The sequence below is a fragment of the Sturnira hondurensis genome, unplaced genomic scaffold, assembly GCF_014824575.4.
Source record: "Sturnira hondurensis isolate 20B ecotype Veracruz unplaced genomic scaffold, ASM1482457v3 Scaffold0004525, whole genome shotgun sequence".
Lineage (NCBI taxonomy): Eukaryota > Metazoa > Chordata > Mammalia > Chiroptera > Phyllostomidae > Sturnira > Sturnira hondurensis.
The window spans coordinates 250409-271946 of record NW_028077156.1 but is presented as its reverse complement, the minus strand read 5'-3'; the positions used below and the strand labels follow the sequence as shown (position 1 = coordinate 271946).

General features: G+C 39.0%; 1 protein-coding gene across 2 annotated transcripts in view; it reads right to left on the bottom strand.

Annotated features, from left to right (window-relative positions):
- The window catches only part of RBM27 (RNA binding motif protein 27), an 82203-nt gene that overhangs the window by 10197 nt on the left and 50468 nt on the right, over window positions 1–21538 (bottom strand). For both annotated transcript variants that reach the window (XM_037045919.1, XM_037045920.1), the window contains exons 15-19: window positions 18068–18187; window positions 16838–16912; window positions 16530–16694; window positions 15002–15106; window positions 14688–14879 (exon numbers count right to left, since the gene is read on the bottom strand). In XM_037045919.1, coding sequence (XP_036901814.1) covers window positions 14688–14879; window positions 15002–15106; window positions 16530–16694; window positions 16838–16912; window positions 18068–18187 — 657 coding nt within the window. The remainder of the gene's footprint in view (window positions 1–14687; window positions 14880–15001; window positions 15107–16529; window positions 16695–16837; window positions 16913–18067; window positions 18188–21538) is intronic.

Here is a 21538-nt window from a genome sequence, read left to right as displayed (position 1 = left end):
CCAAACTGGAATTACAACTGAAATACAGAGCAAGCAACCTGAATAACCAACTAAGGACTAGATGAAGAAAAGTCTTGTAACCAAGAACTTACAGAAGAAGCCACATGGAGACTGGACAGAAGGGCAGAGACGTGAGAAGGGCTTGCTACACTCCCACAGGAAGCAGCTGATTCCAGAGGGTTATCTCAGCTGCAAATATTCCCCTGAGAAGTGTGGGGTCTCAACCCCAAATCAGGTTCCCCAGTCCAGAATACCAAATCTGAGAAGAGGCACCTAACATCTGACTGTGAAAAGCAGCAGGGATTCTAGAAACAAAGGCACCCTCTTAAAGGGCCAACACAACATGCACAGAATCTTGTCAGCAACCACCCACCCTGGTCTCTGGTGGAGGGAGGGTGGAGCAGATTAGAGTTACACAAAGGAAGATTGGGGTGTGTGGCTCTGGGGAGAGCTGAAGGGACAGCCACCAGGATCACTGTGCATAGTTCCTCTCCCACATGGCAGACACCATTTTTCTTGGGTGGAGCACTGCCCCCATTTGGCATCAGCCTGGGGAAGTGCAATAGCTCCATGCTCCCAACTCTCTGTTGCCCCACCCTGCAGAGCTTGCTACTATGGAGGTGTTAGCTGCTGGTGGTAGAGGTCTGGGAGGACTCAGACTGAGTGCCAATGACTGAGGCATGGCTTTGGGGAGGGGGCCATTGCCCCCACTTTCATGTAAACCTGACTGGCACCTCCTGGCAGATCCATGAACCCCATCCTCTCAACTCCAGGGGGCCCCACCCAGCTGAGACTTGGCCCCTGTGAGAATCTGGGACACTGAGTTGTGGGGCTCTAGGATGGGGGCAATCTTCCTCTCACATGGTCCACCAGTGCAGAGGCCTCCTTTCACACAGACAAATTTTGGTTTGTTTGGGTCTGATAAACTCTGCTGGTCTCACAATGACAATTCCCCAATACCCCACCCTACCACAAAGGTGTGTGAGCACCAAGCAGGTGGCAGCTAGACTTGGTATACTCTGGGACATTTGATAAATGGCCTCAAACACAACACTGAAACTGAGTTTAAACCTGTATCAGATCTGGTGAACACATATCACCCCTACCTGGTGATTCACTGAGAACCTATCTCACACAACTTGAGTATCACCATAGGCTCTTTCAGTGGTGCCTTGGGACTTTTGCTGACCTGCCCCTGGGACTAGCTTGATCCTTCCCATGCACACCAGGTCCAGCAGAGGCAGCCACAAACTGTGGATCAGTTTGCAGCTCTAAACTGGTTGCCCAAAGCCAGTCAACAAGCAGTGTCTGACACTGGCATACACCAGGATTCCTCCCAAGAGGCTCCAGAATCAATACACTTAGTGGCCAACATCGGAGTAAGATCCAATTCACTTCATAAGCAGTATATTTAAAGGGAAATCTCAGCAGGCATCAGACCCTGCTAAAGCAAATTCTGCTTCATGTGGTCAGCACCTGCACAGCAGCTCACAGACTGTAGTCAGGGTTGAACCTCACAGTCAGCCAGTCTGAGGGGTGAAACCACACAGGAATGGGCCAAGAGCAATAAAAACAATTACAACAAGAAACTACAGAACCCACACAAGAAGCATTCCTGGAGCACCCAACTCAGGTGACCAAGGAGACTGTGCCATTGGGTCCCCCAGGATACCCACTACATAAGGCCACCCTACCAAGACCAGAAGTTATAGCAGATGTAACTAATATATAGAAACAAACAAAGAGGCAGCCAAAATAGGGAGACAAAGAAAAATTCCCCAACTGAAAGAACATGAGAAATCACCAGAAAAAGAGCTATATTTTCTAGAGGTAAGCAATTTATCAAATACAGAGTTCAAAGAAATGGTTGTAAGAATGCTCAAGGAACTTAGCGAGAGCAACAACAGTATGAAAAAAAGACATGGGACACATAAGGAAACTAAAACAAGAAATGAAGAACGTAATATCTGAAATGAAGAATCATTAAGAAAAAAAGGGGACCCAAATAAATAAAATCAGAAATGAAAGAGAACTGACACCACAGAAACTCAAAGGATTGTAAGAGTAAAAACAATTACATGCCAACAAATTAGACAATGTGAAGGAAACAGATAAATTGCTAGAAACATACAATCTTATAAAACCAAATCAGGAAAAAACCAGAACAACGGAAGAGACAGATTACAACTACCGAAATCGAAGCAGTGATCATAAAGCTCCCAACAAGCAAAAGTCCTGGACCAGATGGCGTCACAGGTGAGTTTAACCAAACATTCAAAGAACTAAAACCTGTCCTCAAACTATTCCAAAATATTCAAGAGAAAAGACTCCCAAAGTCAGGGAGTCTATTTATTTTATATGCCAGCATTATCCTAATTCCAAAACCAGATAAAGACATTACAAAAAAAATTACATCCCTGATGAACATACATGCTAACATCCTCAACAAAGTATTAGTGAACCAGATCCAGCAAAACATTAAAAAAATCATGCGGCATGATCAAGTGGGATTATTTCCAGGGATGCAAGGTTGGGACAATATCTACAAATCAGTAAATGTGATATATCACATAAAAATGATGAATAAAAATTACAAGATCTTATGACTACATACAGAAAAAGCCTCTGATAAAATCCAATATCCATTTATGATAAAAATTCTCAGCAAAGTGGGAATGGAGGGAACATACCTCAATGTAATGAAGGTTATATATGACAAACCCAAAGTTAACATCATACTCAATGAGCAAAAACTAAAAAGCATCTCCCTTAAGATCAGAAGCATGACAGGGATGTCCACTTTCACCACTTTTATTCAACATAGTACTGGATGTCCTAGCCATAGTGATCAGACAGAAAGTAATAAAAGGAAGCCAAACTGAAAAGGAAAAAGTAAAATTGTCATTACTTGCAGAAAACATGATACTGTATGTAGAGAAGCCTGAAGATTCCACCAAAAAATTATTAGAACTGATAAGTGAATTTACTATAGTAATAAGATACAAAATATGCAGGAATCAGTGCATTTTTATATACCAATAATGAACTATCAGATAAACTAAGAAAACAATCCCATTTACAATTGTGCCAAAAAAAGATGACAGGAATAAACTTAACCAATGATGCAAAAGACCCGTAATTAATTACATAACAAGGAAAGAAACTGAAGAAGATACAAATAAGTGAAAGAATATACCGTGTTCATGGATAGGAAGAATTAACATCATTAAAAATCCACACTATACTCAGAGCAATCTACAGATCCAGCACAATTCTTACCAAGATACCAATGATGTATTTCACAGAACAAATATTCCAAAAATTTATATCGAACCAGAAAAGACCCAGAATAGCCACATTAATCTTGAAAAAGAACAACAACTTTGGAAGAATCATGCTACTTATTATCAAACTATACTGCAAGGCCACAGTAATCAAAACAGCATGGTGCTAACATAAAAACAGAAATGTAGATTAATGGAATAAAACAGAGAGCCCAGAACTAAACCCATGCTTTTATGATCAATTAATACTTGATAAAGAAGGCAAGAATAGCCCTGGCTGGTGTGGCTCAGTTGATTGGGCAACATCCCGCAAAGTGAAGGGCTGTCATTTTAATTCTCCAGTTAGGGCACATGCCTGGGTTGTGGGTTCAGTCCCAGGGAGGGGTGTGTGCGAGAGGCAACCAACTGTTGTTTCTCTCCCTCTCTTCTCTCTCTATAAAATAAATACATAAAGTTAAAAAAGAGAAGACAAGAACATATAATGAAATTATTATACAGTTTATTCAATAAATGGATCTGGGGAAATTGGACAGATACATGCAAAAAATAAAGGAACTAGTTCACTGTACACAAAAACACACTCAGAATGAATTAAAGACTTAATTGTTAAATTTAAAAACATAAAAATTCTAACAGAAAAGATAGGTGCTAAAATCTTGAACATTTCTCATAGCACTATTTTTTCTCCTTGGACAGGGGAAAAGAAGTAAAAATAAACAAATGAGACTATATCAAACTAAAAAAATTTTGCAAAGCAAAGGAAACCCTCAAGAAAATGAAAAAGACAACGCACTGAATAAGAACATATTTGCCAAAGACAGCTCTAGTGAGAGGTTAATACTCGAAATGTATGAGACATATTAACTCAACACCAAAAAAACCAAACAATCCAATTAAAAAATGGGCAAAGGTCCTGTATGAAAACTTCCCTAAAGAGGACATACATATGGCCAAAAGACATATGAAAAGAAATGCAATGTCACGAATCATCAGAGCAATGCACATTAAAACCACACTGAGGTATCATCTCACACCTATCAGAATGGCTACCATCAATATATCAACAAACAAGTGTTGGCCAGGATGTAAGGAAAAGGGAAACCTCATGCACTGTTGGTGGGAATGTCAGTCAGAGAAAGACAAAAACTATATGATTTCACTTCTATATGGAATCTAATGAACAAAATAAACTAACAAAATAGAGATAGACTCACAGACAGATAACAGACTGACAACTGTCAGAGGGAAGGTGGGGTTGGGCAGCTAGGTAAAAACGTGAAGAAAAAATGCCCAAAACTAAAAACAAAAACATAAAAACACTAACAGATACAAATAGCAGTGTGGTGATTACCTGAGGGATAGGGAAGTGGGAAGAGGTTTAAGATAGTAAAGGGAGGATAAATGGTGATGGAAGGAGGCTTGACTTGGGGTGGTGAATACATAATACAATATGCAGATGATTATAGAATTGTACACCTGAAACCTACATAATTTTATGAACCAATGTCACCCCCAAAATTAAATAAATAATCTAAATACCTATCAATAGGAAAAAGAGAAAATAAGTTGTATATTTATACAACTAAAAATTATGCAACAAAAATGGCAAACTAGCAGTACATGTAACAACAGGAATGAATCTCAAAAATATAATCTTAGGTACTTCCAGCTAAGATAGAGGCATAGACACACTGTGTTTCCTCACACGACCAAAATTAAGGACAACAACAATTTAGAAACAAAAAAACAACCAGATCTGAAAAAAAATTTAACTGTACGGAAGCCCGGCAAATATTGATCCAGACCAGTGAGAGGGGTGGAGTCAGTGGCCGACAGAGAAGGGTCACAGCAAGAAAAAGCAGTGATTGGCAGACCCTGGGCACAGGAGGCTCTGGGCAAGCAGACCCCTGGTACATGGAGGAAATGAGCAGACCCAGTGAGGTGTGCAAGGCTGTTGGTTGACTGCAGTCATACATTCGCATGCAGATAAAACAGGCAAAGGAGGAGCGAGACAGACTGCTCAACCCAGTGCTGGGAAATAAAGCCTAAAAGCACTGATTGAAAACACTTGTGGGGGCTGAGGTGCAGGGAGAGACTCCCAGCCTCATAGAAGAGTTTGTTGGAGAGACCCACCGGGTACTAGAACGTACATAAGCCCACTCACCAGGGAATCAGCACCAAAAGGGCCCAATTTGCTTGTGGGAAGAGAAGGGATTGAAATACGAGAGTGAAGCAAGTGCCATTGTTCCCTCTCTGACCCCACCCTCACATACAGCATCATAACCCAGTGACTAGGTTGACCTGCCCTGGTGAACACCTAAGACTCCACCTACACCTCATACGTAACAGGCACGACCACACCAAAAAATTATGGCTATGGCTCAAACGGAAGACCAAATCAAAGCCCCAGAGCCAATACTTCTAAGTGACCAAAAGATAGCCAACTTATCAGATGCACAGTTCAAAACATTGGTGATCAAGATGCTCACAGAACTGGTTGACTTTGGTCGCAAAGTAGATGAAAAAATGAAGGCTACACTAAGTGAAATGAAGCAAAATGCACAGGGAACCAACAGTGATGGAAAGAAAACTGGAACTCAAACCAATCCAGTGGACCAGAAGGAAGAAACAATCAAACAGAAAAGAATGAAGAAACAAGAATTCAAAAAAAAATGAGGAGAGGCTTAGGAACCTTCAGGACATCTTTAAACATTCCAACATCTGAATTATAGGGGTACCAGAAGGAGAAGAGGGAGAACAAGTGGAAAACTTATTTGAACAAATAGAGGAGAACTTCCCCAATCTGGCAAAGGAAACAGACTTTCCGGAAATCCAGGAAGCTCAGAGAGTCCCAAAGAAGTTGGATCCAAGGAGGAACACACCAAGGCACATCATCATTACATTAGCCAAGATTAAAATGAAGGAGAGAATCCTAGAAGCAGCAAGAGATAAGGGGACAAGTCACCTACAAAGGATTGCCCATCAGAATGTCAGCTGATTTCTCAAAAGAGACCTTACAGGCAAGAAGGGGCTGGAAAGAAGTATTCCAAGTCATGAAAGGCAAGGACCTCCATCCAAGATTGCTCTATCCAGCAAAGCTTTCATTTAGAATGGAAGGGCAGATAAAGTGCTTCTCAGATAAGGTCAAGTTCAAGGAGTTCATCATCATCAAGGCCCCTATTATATGAAATGTTAAAGGGACTTATCTAAGAAAAAGAAGATGAAAAATATGAACAGTGAAAGGACAGCAAGCTCACACTTATTGACAACCACACCTAAAACAAAAGCAAACTAAGCAGGCAGCTAGATCAGAAGCGGAACCATAGAAATGGAGATCACAGGGAGGGTTAACAACAGGGGAGTGGGAGGAGGAGAAGAGGGGAAAAGGTACAGAGAATAAGTAGCATAGATGGTAGGTAGAAAATAGACAGGGGGTAGGGCAAGAGTTGTATTGGAAACAGAGAATCTAAAGAACTTGTAACACACGGACATAAACTAAAGAGGGGGAATGATGGGGGAGGGGTGTGCAGGGTAGAGGGGAATGAAGGGGGAGAAATGGGACAACTGTAATAGCATAATCAAAATATATTTTTTAAAAAGCAAAAGCAACCATATGTACTAGTACAGAATAATCTCTATTAATCTATATATTATGTGAAAAGTGCAAATACAAAAAACTGTATAACATGGCACCAATTGTGTAAGAGATCAAATAATACACATATGGAGAGAATATCTTTGAGAAAACATGTGAGAAATGGGTAACAATAACTGCCTGTGGGAACTGAAACTGAGTGATTGGAGGTAGAAGAGAATAATTTTCCACTGTACAGTTATTTCTTTTATACTTTGTATATGTGTCCTGTCCCCCAAAATAGAGTAATTCAAATAAAGTGTTAATATATGAACATCTGTATAAACATGAGCAAATCAATTATGTACCATCAATAAAAAGTTACATGCAATAATTTAGAAGTACTTGGAACCTTAGAGCTAAAAGTTACCCTGAGAGAAACTCCCCTAGCTAGTCATTTTCCCAGATCACTAACTGATGTCAAACCTGTGTCAAGCACTACTCAGGAATCACACGACTGACAAATGAAAAAACAAAATCCAAGTGCTGTTGAGGGTATGAACAAACAGACACTGTCATCCAATGTCACTGTAAGAATAATTTTGTAAAACATTCTTGGAAGTTATTTGGCAAGTTGTACCAAAAGTTTAAATATGCATGCATTTTGCTCCAGTCACCTGACTCCTACAAACTAACCTTAAGGAACGGTTCTCAGCTGGGAAAAGTAACGTTACCCAGTGGGAAATTTTTGTTTGTCACACCAACTCAACATCACTCACTGGCATTTAATAGGTGGGAGACAAGGAGTTAAAGGTCTTGCAATGTGGAGGTCTGTCCCACATAACAACTGATCAGAAATGCCAAGTCCAGTAAGACACATGTAACATTGTTCATAACAGTTTAAAAAAAAACAGAGAGAGAGAGAGAGAGAGAAAGAGAAACACCCTAACCAGCCATCGGTAGGAAATAAATATCAGTAGTTCACAGGAGAGTTGTTGTTTTGTGGGGAGAAAGGGGAAAGAAATACATTCTGGAAAGGTTTATCTCACTCTTTTTAAAAATGTCATAAGAAAGGTACTGTTCCTTATCTGCCCTTGAATATTCTTATTAAATGCCATGATGTTTGCTATCACTGCAGCCATCCTTACACCATGAAGAAAAAGGCCTAAGAACAAAAGGCAACATCTTAGGAAAGCAGAGGAAAAATGTGAAAAGAATCTGTGTGGCTGAGTTTCTGAGAATTAATCAATCCTGAAACTCTATAATACATCTGGACTTCTTGAAACAAACAAACAAACATCCGTATTTTGCAGGTCATCTGTTACTTCTAGTCAAATGCATCTTAAGAAGCATGTATTACCTTCATAACCAAAAGGAAAACAAATCAAGTTTCACTCTGTATCACTAAGTATAACACTAAATCACACTACCACAGTTCAAAAGTTTTAACAGTTAAATTGATGCATATTGCTTGAAAAATGCCAAAGTACAGGTTAAGTTTTCCGAGTATCTAGTATAAACAACTTCAGCTGTTGAAGTTAGATGAAACTCTTTAAATGGGGGTAAAGAAATGCACCTTAGCCCTTGTCCTGTCTGTGCCCGTAAGCAAGGCTTTATCACTTAAAATGTTCAGCTTCTGACCTAATTATTTTAATTATTAAAATATTTAAAGGAAATTCTTCAAAAAGATCTTTAATATCCTCAGACTCTGTCAAATGAAAGATACATAAATAAAAATACTTTCATAAAGTTATTTTTAGACTCACTGATTTTAATGTATGAATACATAAAATTCTATTTATGTATTATATATTCTTATTTCATTCATTCATTCATTCATTTTTAGAGAGAGGGGCAGGGAAAGAGAAAAAGAAACATCAACGTGTGATTGCCTCTCACGTGGCCCCCACTGGGGACCTGGCCCACAACTGAGGCATGTGCCCTGACTGGAAATTGAACCAGTGACCCTTTGGTTCCCAGCCTGCACTCAATCCACTGAGCCACACCAGCCAGGACTATTTCATATTTTTTAAATTGAAATATTTAACACATAAAGTAACACAATAATATATATCAGGGATCTGCAAACTATAGCCTCCAGGCCAAATGTAGCCTGGCACCTTTTTTTTCAATGGCTGCGAGCTAAGAAGAGCTCTTACATTTAAAAAAAGGCGGGAAAAGGGAGAGGTGGGGGCAATCTGATCCTTTATAGAAAAAATCTGCTGCCCTAGCTCAGCGGCTCAGTTGGTTGGAGCATCATCCTACACACCAAAAGGTTGACGGTTCTATCCCTGGTCAGGGCACATTGCTAGATTGCAAGTTTGATTCCTGTTTAGGGTGGGGGCAGGAGGCAACCAATTGATGTTTCCCTCTCAAATTGATGCTTCTCTCTCTCTCCCTACCCTTCTTCTTCTCTGTCTAAAATCAATAAATATATCCTGAGGTGAGGATTTTTAAAAAGTGGGCTAACCTGAAATATTAAAATATTTATCTATTATTATATACATTTTATTTTGCTATATACAGCTTGCATTACATATTAAATGTTTATGTATTTTAAATTTGTGTGCACTTTTATTTTACATATGCTTTTATATAGATACCTGGGGCCTAAAAGCCTAAGATTAACACATATCCTCAAATTTGGTTTTAAAATATACCATAAAAAGCCCTGGCTGGTATAGCTCAGTGGATTGATCTTGGGCCTGTGAACCACACGATCATGGTTTGATTCCCAGGCACATGCCTGGGTTGCAGGCCAGTTCCCGGCAAGGGGACGCACAAGAGGCAACCATACATTGATATTTCTCTCCCTCTCTCCTTCCCTTCCCTTATAAAGATAAATAAAATCTTTATATATATATATATATATATATATATATATATATATATACACACACACACACACACACCATAAAAACACTGACGCTTCACCTAAAAGTAAATGTAAGTTTAAAATGTCTAATTTAAAAAGTAATATATGTTTAGTTGGAAAGCTGGGAAAATAAAGAAGTGCTAAGAAGGAAAAATACTTAAAACTAACTTGAAATCTGCCACCCAGAACTAACAATTTCAATGTACTTTCATTTTTTTTAAAGATTTTATTTATTTATCTTTAGAGGGGAAGGAAAGGAGAGAGGGAGAGAAATATCAATGTATGGTTGCCTCTCATGCATCCCCTGCTGGGAACTGGCCTGCAACCCAGGCATGTGCCCTGACTGGGAATCGAACCCTGGTTGTTTGGTTCACAGGCCTGTGCTCAATCCACTGAGCCACACCAGCCAGAGTCATTTTTTTTGTTTATGTTTTAATCTTGTTCCCAATTTTTCCCCCTAGCAACAGCAGAAGGAAGGGAGAGAGGGAGAGAAACATTGATGAGAGAGAATCATCAATTGGTTGCCTTTCGCACATGGCCTGCACAGCTTCTGAACATGCAATCTAAGCATGTGCCCCGACTGGAAATGGAACTATGACTTTCCAGTTCACGGGATGACGCCCAACCAGCTGACTCACACTGGCCAGGGGATATGCCACCTTTATTCTAACCAAAAAGTTAATCCCAAGAATTTTTTCACGTCACTATTCTTTAAAAATATTTTAATACCAACAACGTACTCGTCAGCATTTAGATTATCTTCATTTTCCACTACATATAAAGCATGCTACACTGAGTATATTTACCAATACTATTTGCATACAAGTCTAAAACTCCCTTGTGTTAAGTTCTTAGAAATGGATTGCTGGATACAAAGTAAACTGAAGGACTCCAGAATTAGGTCCTCATTCTTCACAATAACTTCTCCAAAATCCACCCACTGTCTTTCATACAGATAGGGATCTTTCATGATTATTTTACAATTATTACTGATAGTAAAAAAATATTGAAAACACATTTTACCTTAGCCTTTGTGGAATGTGAAAGATCTCAAATAGTTACCCTTGCTACATCTATTTACACTAACACCTAGGCATATGCATTTCTGTATCTTTCAAAAAAGGCATACTATACTGCCCAAGTATCTGTTACTAAATGTGTTTCTAGTACTAAAGAAAGTCTAATAAAACTTTATCAAAACAAAAAACAAACTAACACAAAACACCATCAAAAACAATGGCAGCATCTCCTTCTTGAAGTTACCTCATTGCCTTGGCTTTGCTCCTTCCCCAAATGCCTAGCCATGTCCCCTTCCAGAAACCAAGTGTTGTATTTCAGATTTATTAAATGCATGCATGTAAAAACTGATTATCATTAGATGCTCTGAAATTATTGTACTTAAGAGAAGGAAAGAGATCCATATGAACATGACTCCTAGGTTAAAAACATTTACGTACAATCTCCAATGACCCTCAGGACAAAGCATGCAGCCTCGTATGATTGCCTAGGTTTTATAACTAGAACTTTCTGCAGAGACAAATTTATAAAAATTATGCTTTACAACACCCAGTATCACCTCACCAGGGCTGGCACTGAGTCTAACTTATTTGGCATGGAGGTTTTAATTTCATACACTCAAGACAAAATTAAATTAATTAATTCATTGAAAATAAAAATAAACCCCACACAACACTGTTTTTTGGACTATAAGACGCACCCCCTCCCCACCCCCAATTTGGGAGAAATAATGGCTGTTAATGCTGCTGTTGAGTTCTGTTTGCATCTACATTGGTGAAATATTATGTTATTTATGTTATTAAATATTTTACCACATTTTTTGGGCAAAATTTTTCCCCGTTTTCTTCCTCTAAAACCTAGGTGGACTTCCAGCCAAGATGAAGGCATAGGTGGAAACACTATGCCTCCTTGCACAACCAAGTTTAAAGACAACAAAGTTTTAGTAACAAAACACAGTAAATTGAACTGTACGGAAGTCAGACAATAACAAACCATTCAGACTAGTAAGAGGGGCAGAGCCAGCTGCTGGCGGAGCAGGGTTGCACAGGAGAACTCAGCCAGACCAACCCAGGCACACAGGTGGCAGTTGGCAGATCCCAGGCATGGGGTTGCAACAGGCAGACCAAGTGAGGGCCCAAGGCGGCTGGCTGACTGCAGTCACACATTTGTGTGCAGATAAACCAGGTGAAGGAGCGAGCAGTGAGACAGACTGTGCAGGCCCCGGTGGCAGGAAGCAGCACAGGGGACCACCATTGCCCCTCTTAGACCCTGCCCCCACATACAACATCACAACCCAGTGACTGGGTTGACCCACCCTGGTGAACACCGAGGGCCCTGCCCCTCATACTTAATAGGCGCGAACAGACCAAAACATTATGGTTCAAGAAGAACTCAAAGCCCCAGAGCCAATAACTCTAAGCGACCAAGAGATAGCCAACCTATCAGATGCACAGTTCAAAATACTGGTGATCAGGATGCTCAGAGAACTGGTTGATTTTAGTCACAAATTGGAGGAACAAATGAAGGCTAAACTAATTGAAATGAAGAAAATTGCACAGGAAACCAATCGTGAGGGAAAGGAAACTGGGACTCAAATCGAGGGAGTGGACCAAAAGGAAGAAAAAAATGACCAAACAGAAAAGAATAAAGAAACAAGAATTCAAAAAAATGAGGAGAGACTTAGGAACCTCCAGGACATCTTTAAATGTTCCAACATCCGAATTATAAGGGTACCAGAAGGGGAAAAGGAAGAACAACAAGTGGAAAACTTATTCGAACAAATAATAAAGGAGAACTTCCCCAATCTGGCAAAGGAAATAGACTTCCAGGAAATCCAGGAAGCTCAGAGAGTCCCAAAGAAGGTGGACCCAAGGAGGAACACACCAAGGCACATCCTAATTACATTAGCCAAGATTAGAATGAAGGAGAGAATCCTAGAAGCAACAAGAGATAAGAGATAAGGGGACAGTCACCTACAAAGGAGTTCCCTCCAGACTGTTGGCTGCTATCTCAAAAGAGACCTCCTGAAGGGGCTGGAGAGAAGTATTCCAAGTCATGAAATCCAAAGACCTACATCCAGATTGCTCTATCCAGCAAAGCTTTCATTTAGAATGGAAGGACAGATAAAGTGCTTTTCAGATAAGATCAAATTCAAGGAGTTCATCATCACCAAGCCCTTATTATATGAAATGTTAAAGGGACTTATCTAAGAAAAAGAAGATTAAAAATATGAACAGTGAAAGGACAGCAAGCTCACACTTATTGACAACCACACCTAAAACAAAAGCAAACTAAGAAGACGGCTAGATCAGGAGAGGAACCATAGAAATGGAGATCACATGGAGGGTTAGCAACAGGGGAGTAGGAGGAGGACAAGGGGGGAGAAGGTAAAGAGAATAAGTAGCATAGATGGTAGGTAGAAAATAGATGGGTTGGGGGGGGGCAAGAGTAGTGTGGGAAATACAGAATCTAAAGAACTTGTGACACAGGGACATAAATGAAAGGGGGGAATGTTGGGGGAGGGGTGTGCATGGTGGAGGGGAATGAAGGGGGGAACTAGGACAACTGTAATGGCATAATCAATAATAAAAAACTTGGTGTATCTTATGGTCCAAAAGAATATGGTAACATTCACTCAGCTTCTACAGAATACCCTACCAATGCATAGTGCTCCATCTATTACTTTCAAAGAAGTCACTTAAAGCTAGTCTCCACTTTACAAAAAGGAAAACAAGAGGCAAACTAGTGAAAAGAAGTGACCGAACAGTCAACTAGCCACACCCCAAAGGTTCTAAAATCTGGACACTTTCTAACCCACTATTCTCCAATAGTCAGGGTGAAACAAGATTAATGGGCACCACACTAGTAAGAAACTTTAACACTTACCATGTTTTGCCATCTACATAATACATTCCTTTTGCCCAAACTTTTGAGGGAAAAATAAGGATGCACAATTATACAGGAAAATAGTGCTAAAATGTGGGTGCACATTATGTACAGGAGTGCCTTCTACATGGCAAAATACAGTAATAAGGTTGAAAATGCTTTCTCTTTAAAATGTTGTCTGAGCCATGACCAGTATAGCTCAGTATTTTGGGTGTCATCCCAGCAATGGGTTTCTGGTTCAATTCCTGGTCAAATCAAATGTCTGGGTTGCGAGTTCAGCCCCTGAGCTGGGGTGCACATGATAGGAAACCGATCAATGTTTTTATTCTCATGTCCATGTTGTTCTCCCTCCCATCAGCTCTCTCTAAAAAGAAATAAACTCTTTAAAAAGTTGTCTTAGGAAGAGGGATCCTGATGTTAATAGCCAATTGTGCCTTGGTTCTATCATCTGTTAGATCTTGGTTAATTTACATTCAAGCTTTAGCTTTCCCACCTGTACACTTGGGATCTCACATGTACTTTATATGGTTATTTAAGACTAAATGAAGTCGTGTATGCAATGCTCTATCTACCACAAAAAAACTCAATAAATATTTACTGAATGAATAAATGGTTGAAAAGAGAATATATTATGTGCAAATAACAGATATATACCTGTATCAAATCTCTGCATGTTTGTTTAAGTAAATGGTTGTACATACATACAGAGCATAACTAAACATGTCTCTTATCCTAATAAATTCCTCCTTTGAATTTTTGCCTCTCATCTCAGATTATTTTCACTTATTAACTATGAAAGCCTGGTAAACTAAGTAATAACCCTAAAACAAAATCAAAGACAGCTTTGGAACAACTTGTCACTACAAATGCACTTATGAGGAGTATTATGGAATTCCAGAACATGACCTTCAAATTTATTTTAAAAATTTTTGCTAATACCCATGTTTTTACTTTTCTAATCTATAAAACATTTGACATTTATACAGAATGCAGCCAAGAAATGCTGAATAAAGTGGTTTTAGAGTTTGTATTTGCTACTTAAAAAACTTACTGAGAAATGCTGAAGTAAGTCTTCTTTTTCCTCTTCAATGAGTCCCCCAACTGACAATGTTTTGGGCCTGTGGTCCACCACCATGTGATTTAGTGAGCCCCTTCCTCTTCCTCCACGACCCCGGCCTCTTCCTCGACCTTGGGAGGACATGGTCTTTCCTCGACCCACTGGTAAGATACCTAATCGTGCAGCCTGAATAACAACAACCAAAGATAGAATATACTCTTTTAGACTAAATCTTAAAAAACAGAAAAAGAGAAAGCTACTTTTTGAGATGTTAAATGTAGTGGTCGGTAACTTCTCTTAGGTCTCACCTCAACCTGTAACTGACTGAGTTTTTTCCGTAATTCTGTTGTGTCTTCTCCGGAGGACAGCCTCTTGTGAAGGTCCAATTCAGTATCTAATAGTTCTTTCTGAGCCTTTGAAAAAATTCAGTGTATTTTTTAGATTAGGTACAAGATCTTATTCAAAATATTATACTCACAGAGTGACATATATCTCTTTTGGGAAAATGAGAGCAAGAAGATGACTAAACATGAGAGTGTTAGAGAAAGTAGCTTTACAGACATAATAATGACAACACATAGACAGTATATGGGTCTCAGTAAAAACAATAAGCAGTATTACTGCTGAAGATGGCCAAAAACTCAGACCTTGAAAACAGTCATCTAAGATGAGGAAGCTGAGAATAATTTTCACATAATAAAACATCATAAATAAAACACAATGGGGGGGAAAATAAATATATAGTAAAAAGTCAATAATAGTACAAACATAACAGTTACTTAACTGTTATGAACTCTGTAACTATTGCCACTTTTTCTTTTTGGTGAGAGACAGATAATCTTCAAGTACATGAGTGTAAGAGATTATTTTCCTACCATATATATTCCCTTTAATTTTTGAAATGTGCACATGTTCTTTCTATAATTGTGAAAATTTTCAATTAAACTTTTTTATTATGTTTTTAAAAAGAAATCTTAACAAAACACTTTACATTCCTATACTAATAAAGAACCACAATTTCAAAAGTAATATAATATTGTACATAAAAAATTGTGTTCTGGCCTGGTTTGTGTAGCTCAGTGGATTGAGCACCGGGTGCAAACCAAAGGGTTGCCAGTTCAATTCCCAGTCAGGGCACATGCCTGGGTTGCAGGCCAAGTCCCTCAGTGGGGGCCGCATGAGAGACAACCACACATTGATGTTTCTCTCCCTTTCTTCCTCCCTTCCTCTCTCTAAAAATAAATAAACAAAATTAAAATAAATTGTGTTCTATATATCTGACAAATTTATTATCAGTTCTCAAAGCACTTAAAATTAATCTAAAATCCAACTACAGAGCTATGGTATAAAGGAACCACTATGTAAAACAAATATTCAACTATAATAAGAAAACAAATGGAAATTAATACAATTAAACTTAAATGGATACAGAACCTTAGGTTATTCATTCCAATAGAACGCCACATTTTTACCCATATTAAAGCAAATATTTTTTATTAATAAAGTGATTTTTATTACAACAGTATTACAGAATTACAAAAAACTGCTGAAATAGGAAGTAACTTGTTTGCCCACTATCACTCTAGTGGTTTCATTCTTCAGAACCGAGAAGCAAAAATTTCAATAAAAAAAACACATCTTTATTCAAATAGGGTATTATAACCTCTTTCAAAGAGAGCACACAGCATCCACAGAAATATTTTTAAAGCTTGTTATTATAATTGGCTCCCCATGAGACTATTAGCCATCTAGTACAGGGTTCCACTGTACTTTCAAAGTGCCAAGCATGTAACAGATGTTCAATAGCCCTATGTTGAATAAAATGCAAACAGATACCTCTGTTTTGGTCTTCACTTTAGATTGTGTGGAGACTGCAGAAGATGTTTTTAACTCATCTTTCAGCTGTGAGATCTTTTCACCAAGCTCCTTCAAAGTTTTCATTATATTTGCTCTCTCTTCTGGTTTCATATTTTTATTTTTTTCTAGCTTGGATATAAGCATCTATAAAACAAACAGAAAGTAAAACTATGCTCAGTAAAGTTTATAACAAATAACCCTTAAAATTCTTACCATTAGGGATATCTTTGTGAAATCCATTCTATATATCAATACCAACATGGAAATAACTAAGCTCCTTGTCTTACCTTCTGGCATTCTATTTGTTTTTCTAACACTTCTTGCCTTTTTTTCCTCATATCTTGTTGTAGCTTCATTGCTTCCTACATGAACAGGTAAGGAAAAAAATTAAAATTTGCCAACTCATTTCTTCTAGGACATCCCTATGACAAGATTTTTCCTCCTAATCAAAAAATATCAGAAACCAGAGACAAAACCTTTAAATATATTTTCCCAACACTTCCAATATAAAAGGGTTACTTTTATAACTGTACTTATTTAAAATGCTGACACTAACTAGCTGTATTTGTGAGGTTTACTCACTTGAATTACTTGAATGTTATCTATGAGGAAAATAAGAGCTGGCCTCACTTGCTGATGTAATAAAAATAAACTTCTTTTCAAAGTTTAAAAATGTGGGATAGATAACTGGTTAAAAACAGTAGTAAAATATATGGCTTTTGCCAGGCAAATGCTGCCTCCTACCCCTCTGTTGATTAAATCTTGAATTACACTGAAATAATACATTATTTCACTTGAAAAACTACGTGAATTTAAATCTAAGGTAATATGAAACTTAGAATTGAGTCGTGAATAATATCTACATAAAGGTAGATATAAATATATTTTTAAGATCTTATTTAGAATTGAGTCGTGAATAATATCTACATAAAGGTGGAGATATATATATATATATATTTTAGATGTTATTTACTTTTAGAGAGAAGGGAAGGAAGAAAGGGAGAGAAAGATCATTGTGATTGACATACATTGATTGGTTGCCTCTTACGTGCCCCTCACCGGGGACCTGGCTTCCAACCCAGGCATGTGTCCTGATTGGGAATTGAATTGGTAACCTTTCATTTGCCAGGTCAGGGATCAATCCACTGAGCCACACCAGCCAGGGCATAAAGATTATATTTTATGTGAAACATTATATGACTTACAAAGCCAGAAAGAAAAAAAAGATAATAAATAGTGAAATAAATATTTGCTTCTATGTCTTGGAGAACAAAAAAACATGACAGTTTGGATGTTTACTTTTACACAGAAAAAGATCTTTCAAAAAAAAAAAATCTTTCATTGTGCTCAATGTAGCCACCAAAAGGCAATTATAAAACATTTTTTCTGTTTGTGCACCTTGAACGAAAGGTACACTACATCCAACAGCAGCTAAATAAACATGATTATTAACATAATCACTTAAGAATTCAGTGGGTCCTTTTCTCTTTAAGGAAGAAAAAAATCAAAGCTGTTACCTGCTTCTTTTTAAGAACTTCTTGAACATCATGAGATTTAGACCCTGAACAAAGCTTGGAAGGAGTCTTTAAGTTTGAGGAGCAATAAATCATTTTTTGATGGCCTGAAGATGAAAACACCTGTGAAAAATAAATATTAAATAAAATCTTAGAAATGCTTCAAAGTCATTTTCAATAAAGATTGCATATATTTCTGTTGTTTTTGGAGTAAAATTTTGTATTTCACATTTTAAAAATTACATTTACAAAACTAGCTCTATTTATACATAATTCAAGTGACACTCAAATATAAAAACAAAATTTAATTTTTAGCAATAATGTTATTTATTTCTTTAATATTTTTTATTGATTATGCCATTAGTTGTCCCATTTCTCCCCCTTCATTCCCCTCCACCTTGCACACACCTCCCTCATCATTCCCCCCTTTAGTTTATGTCCCTGTGTCACAAGTTCCTTAGATTCTATGTTTCCAACACTATTCTTGCCCTCCCCCTGTCTATTTTCTACCTACCATCTATGCTACTTATTCTCTTTACCTTCTCCCCTCTTCTCTTCCTCCCACTCCCCTGTTGCTAACCCTCCATGTGATCTCCATTTCTATGGCTTCGTTCCTGATCTAGCTGTCCTCTTAGTTTGCTTTTGTTTTAGGTGTGGTTGTTAATAACTGTGAGCTTGCTGTCCTTTCACTGTTCATATTTTTTAACTCCTTTTTCTTAGCTAAGTCCCTTTAACATTTCATATAATAAGGGCTTGTTGATGATGAACTCTTTGAACTTGACCTTATCTGAGAAGCACTTTACCTGCCCTTCCATTCTAAATGAAAGCTTTGCTGCATAGAGCAATCTTGGATGGAGGTCCTTGCCTTTCATGACTTGGAATACTTCTTTCCAGCCCCTTCTTGCCTGTAAGGTCTCTTTTAAAAAACCCACTGACAGTCTGATGGGAACTCCTTTGTAGGTGACTGTCCCCTTATCTCTTGCTGCTTCTAGGATTCTCTCCTTCATTTTAATCTTGGCTAATGTAATTACAATGTGCCTTGGTGTGTTCCTCCTTGGATCCAACTTCTTTGGGACTCTCTGAGCTTCCTGGATTTCCTGGAAGTCTATTTCCTTTGCCAGACTGGGGAAGTTCTCCTTTATTATTTGTTCAAATAAGTTTTCCACTTGTTGCTCTTCCTCTTCCCTTTCTGGTACCCCTATAATTCAGTTGTTGGAACGTTTAAAGATGTCCTGGAGGTTCCTAAGTCTCTCCTCATTTTTTTGAATTCTTGTTTCTTCATTCTGTCCTGCTTGGTTGTTTCTTCCCTCTGGTCCACTGGATTGGTTTGAGTTCCAGTTTCCTTTCCATCACTGTTGGTTCCCTGTGTATTTTGCTTCATTTCACTTAGTGTAGCCTTCATTTTTTTTTTTAATCTAATTTGTGACGAAAATCAACCAGTTCTGCGAGCATCCTGATCACCAGTGTTTTGAACTGTGCATCTGAAAGGTTGGCTATCTCTTGGTCGCTTAGAAGGTTTGGCTCTGGGGCTTTGAGGTGTTCTTCTTCTTGAGCCATAATGTTTTGGTCTGTTTGCACCTGTTATGTATGAGGGGCGGAGCCTTAGGGTTTTGCCAGGGTGGGTCAATCCAGTCACTGGGTTGTGATGCTGTATGTGGGGGCAGGGTCAGACAGGGGCAAAGATATTTTTTCCGCTTTCTCATGGATTTCTGTCCCCTCTGCTGCTTTCCGCAAGCAAATTGGGTCCTTCTGATGCTGGTTCCCGGGTATGTGGGCTTCTGCACCCTCCTGGACCCTGTGGGTCTGTCCAAGTCTCTGGAAGCCTGGGAGCCTCTCCCGGCACCTTGACCCCCGAAAGTTTTTCCAATTGGTACTTTTAGGCTTTAATTCTAGTCTCTGGGGCCCTGGGATGCGTAGTCTGTCTCACTGCTTGCTCTTTTAGCTGGTTTATCTGCATGTGAATGTGTGACCACGATCAGCCAAACACCGTGCACCCTCGCTGGGTCTGCACATTGCCACCTTGTGCCTGGGATCTGCCAACTGACGCCTGCGCATCTGGGTCAGTCTGGTCACTTTTTCCTGCCGCAACCCCTCTCCGCCAGCCACCAACTCTGCCCCTTTTACTGGTCTGGCTGAATGGTTCACTGTTGTCAGACTTCGGTACAGTTCAATTTTTTGTCTGTTTTGTTGAGGCTCTGTTATTGAATCTTTGTTGTCTTTAAACTTGTTGTGCATGGAGGTAAAGTGTTTCCACTTTTGCCTCCATCTTGGCCTGCAATCCCTAATATTGTATTTCTGAATACAATCACATATTTTTCCTCTCTCTCTTAATATTAATTGTGATTAAAAAGAACAACAAACTGTCACATCTAGGAGCTGGCCTTCCACTCACAGCTAGGTCCTCCTTTTAAACATAAACAGTTTGACAGAATATCAACCTCAGACAGGGTCACTCTTTTTGACCATGATGGATCATGACAATAACAAGATCACTCCATAATCATGACAGAACACAGAAAGAAACACAAATTCTATTCAAACTACAAAAATAACTATACCTCTCTTTCCTGGCTAACAGAAATGACTACAGCTTTTTTACCGATTTTAGCTTCATTCTAGTCTTTCCTCTTTCTAGCTAGACTTATATCTGATCACAGAATTACTCCTGTTTTCTTAAATCCTGCCCCAAACACATAACACTAACTAAACCTAAAATAGGTCCTTTAAAAAAAATAGAAGATTTCTGGCCAACATGGAGGCGTAGGTGGAAACACTATACCTCCTCGCACAACCAAATTTAAGAACAAAGATTTAGAAACAAACACAAAAAGAAAACCAAAACAGAAAGTTGAACTGTACTGAAGTCTGACAACAACAAACCATTCATCCAGACTGGTAAGAGGAGTGACGTTGGCAGCCGGCAGAAAAGGCGGTGGTTAGTGGACCTGGGCACCTGGGCAGACCTGAGGACAAAACGAGCAAGCCCAGTAAGGCTCACACGGTGTCTAGCTGATCATGGTCACACATTCACATGCAGATAAACCAGCTAAAAGAGCAAGCAGTGAGACAGACTGCGCATCCCAGGGCCCCAGAGACTAGAATTAATGCCTAAAAGTACCAATTGGAAAAACTTTCAGGGGTTGAGGTGCCGAGAGAGGCTCCCAGGCTTCCAGAGACTTGGACAGACCCACAGGGTCCAGGAGGGTGCAGAAGCCCACATACCCGGGAACCAGCATCAGAAGGACCCAATTTGCTTGCGGAAAGCAGCAGAGGGGACAGAAATCCATGAGAAAGCGGAAAAAATATCTTTGCCCCTGTCTGACCCTGCCCCCACATACAGCATCACAACCCAGTGACTGGATTAACCTACCCTGGCGAAAACCTACGGCCCCGCCCCTCATACATAACAGGTGCAAACAGACCAAAACATTATGGCTCAAGAAGAATACCTCAAACCCCCAGAGCCAAACCTTC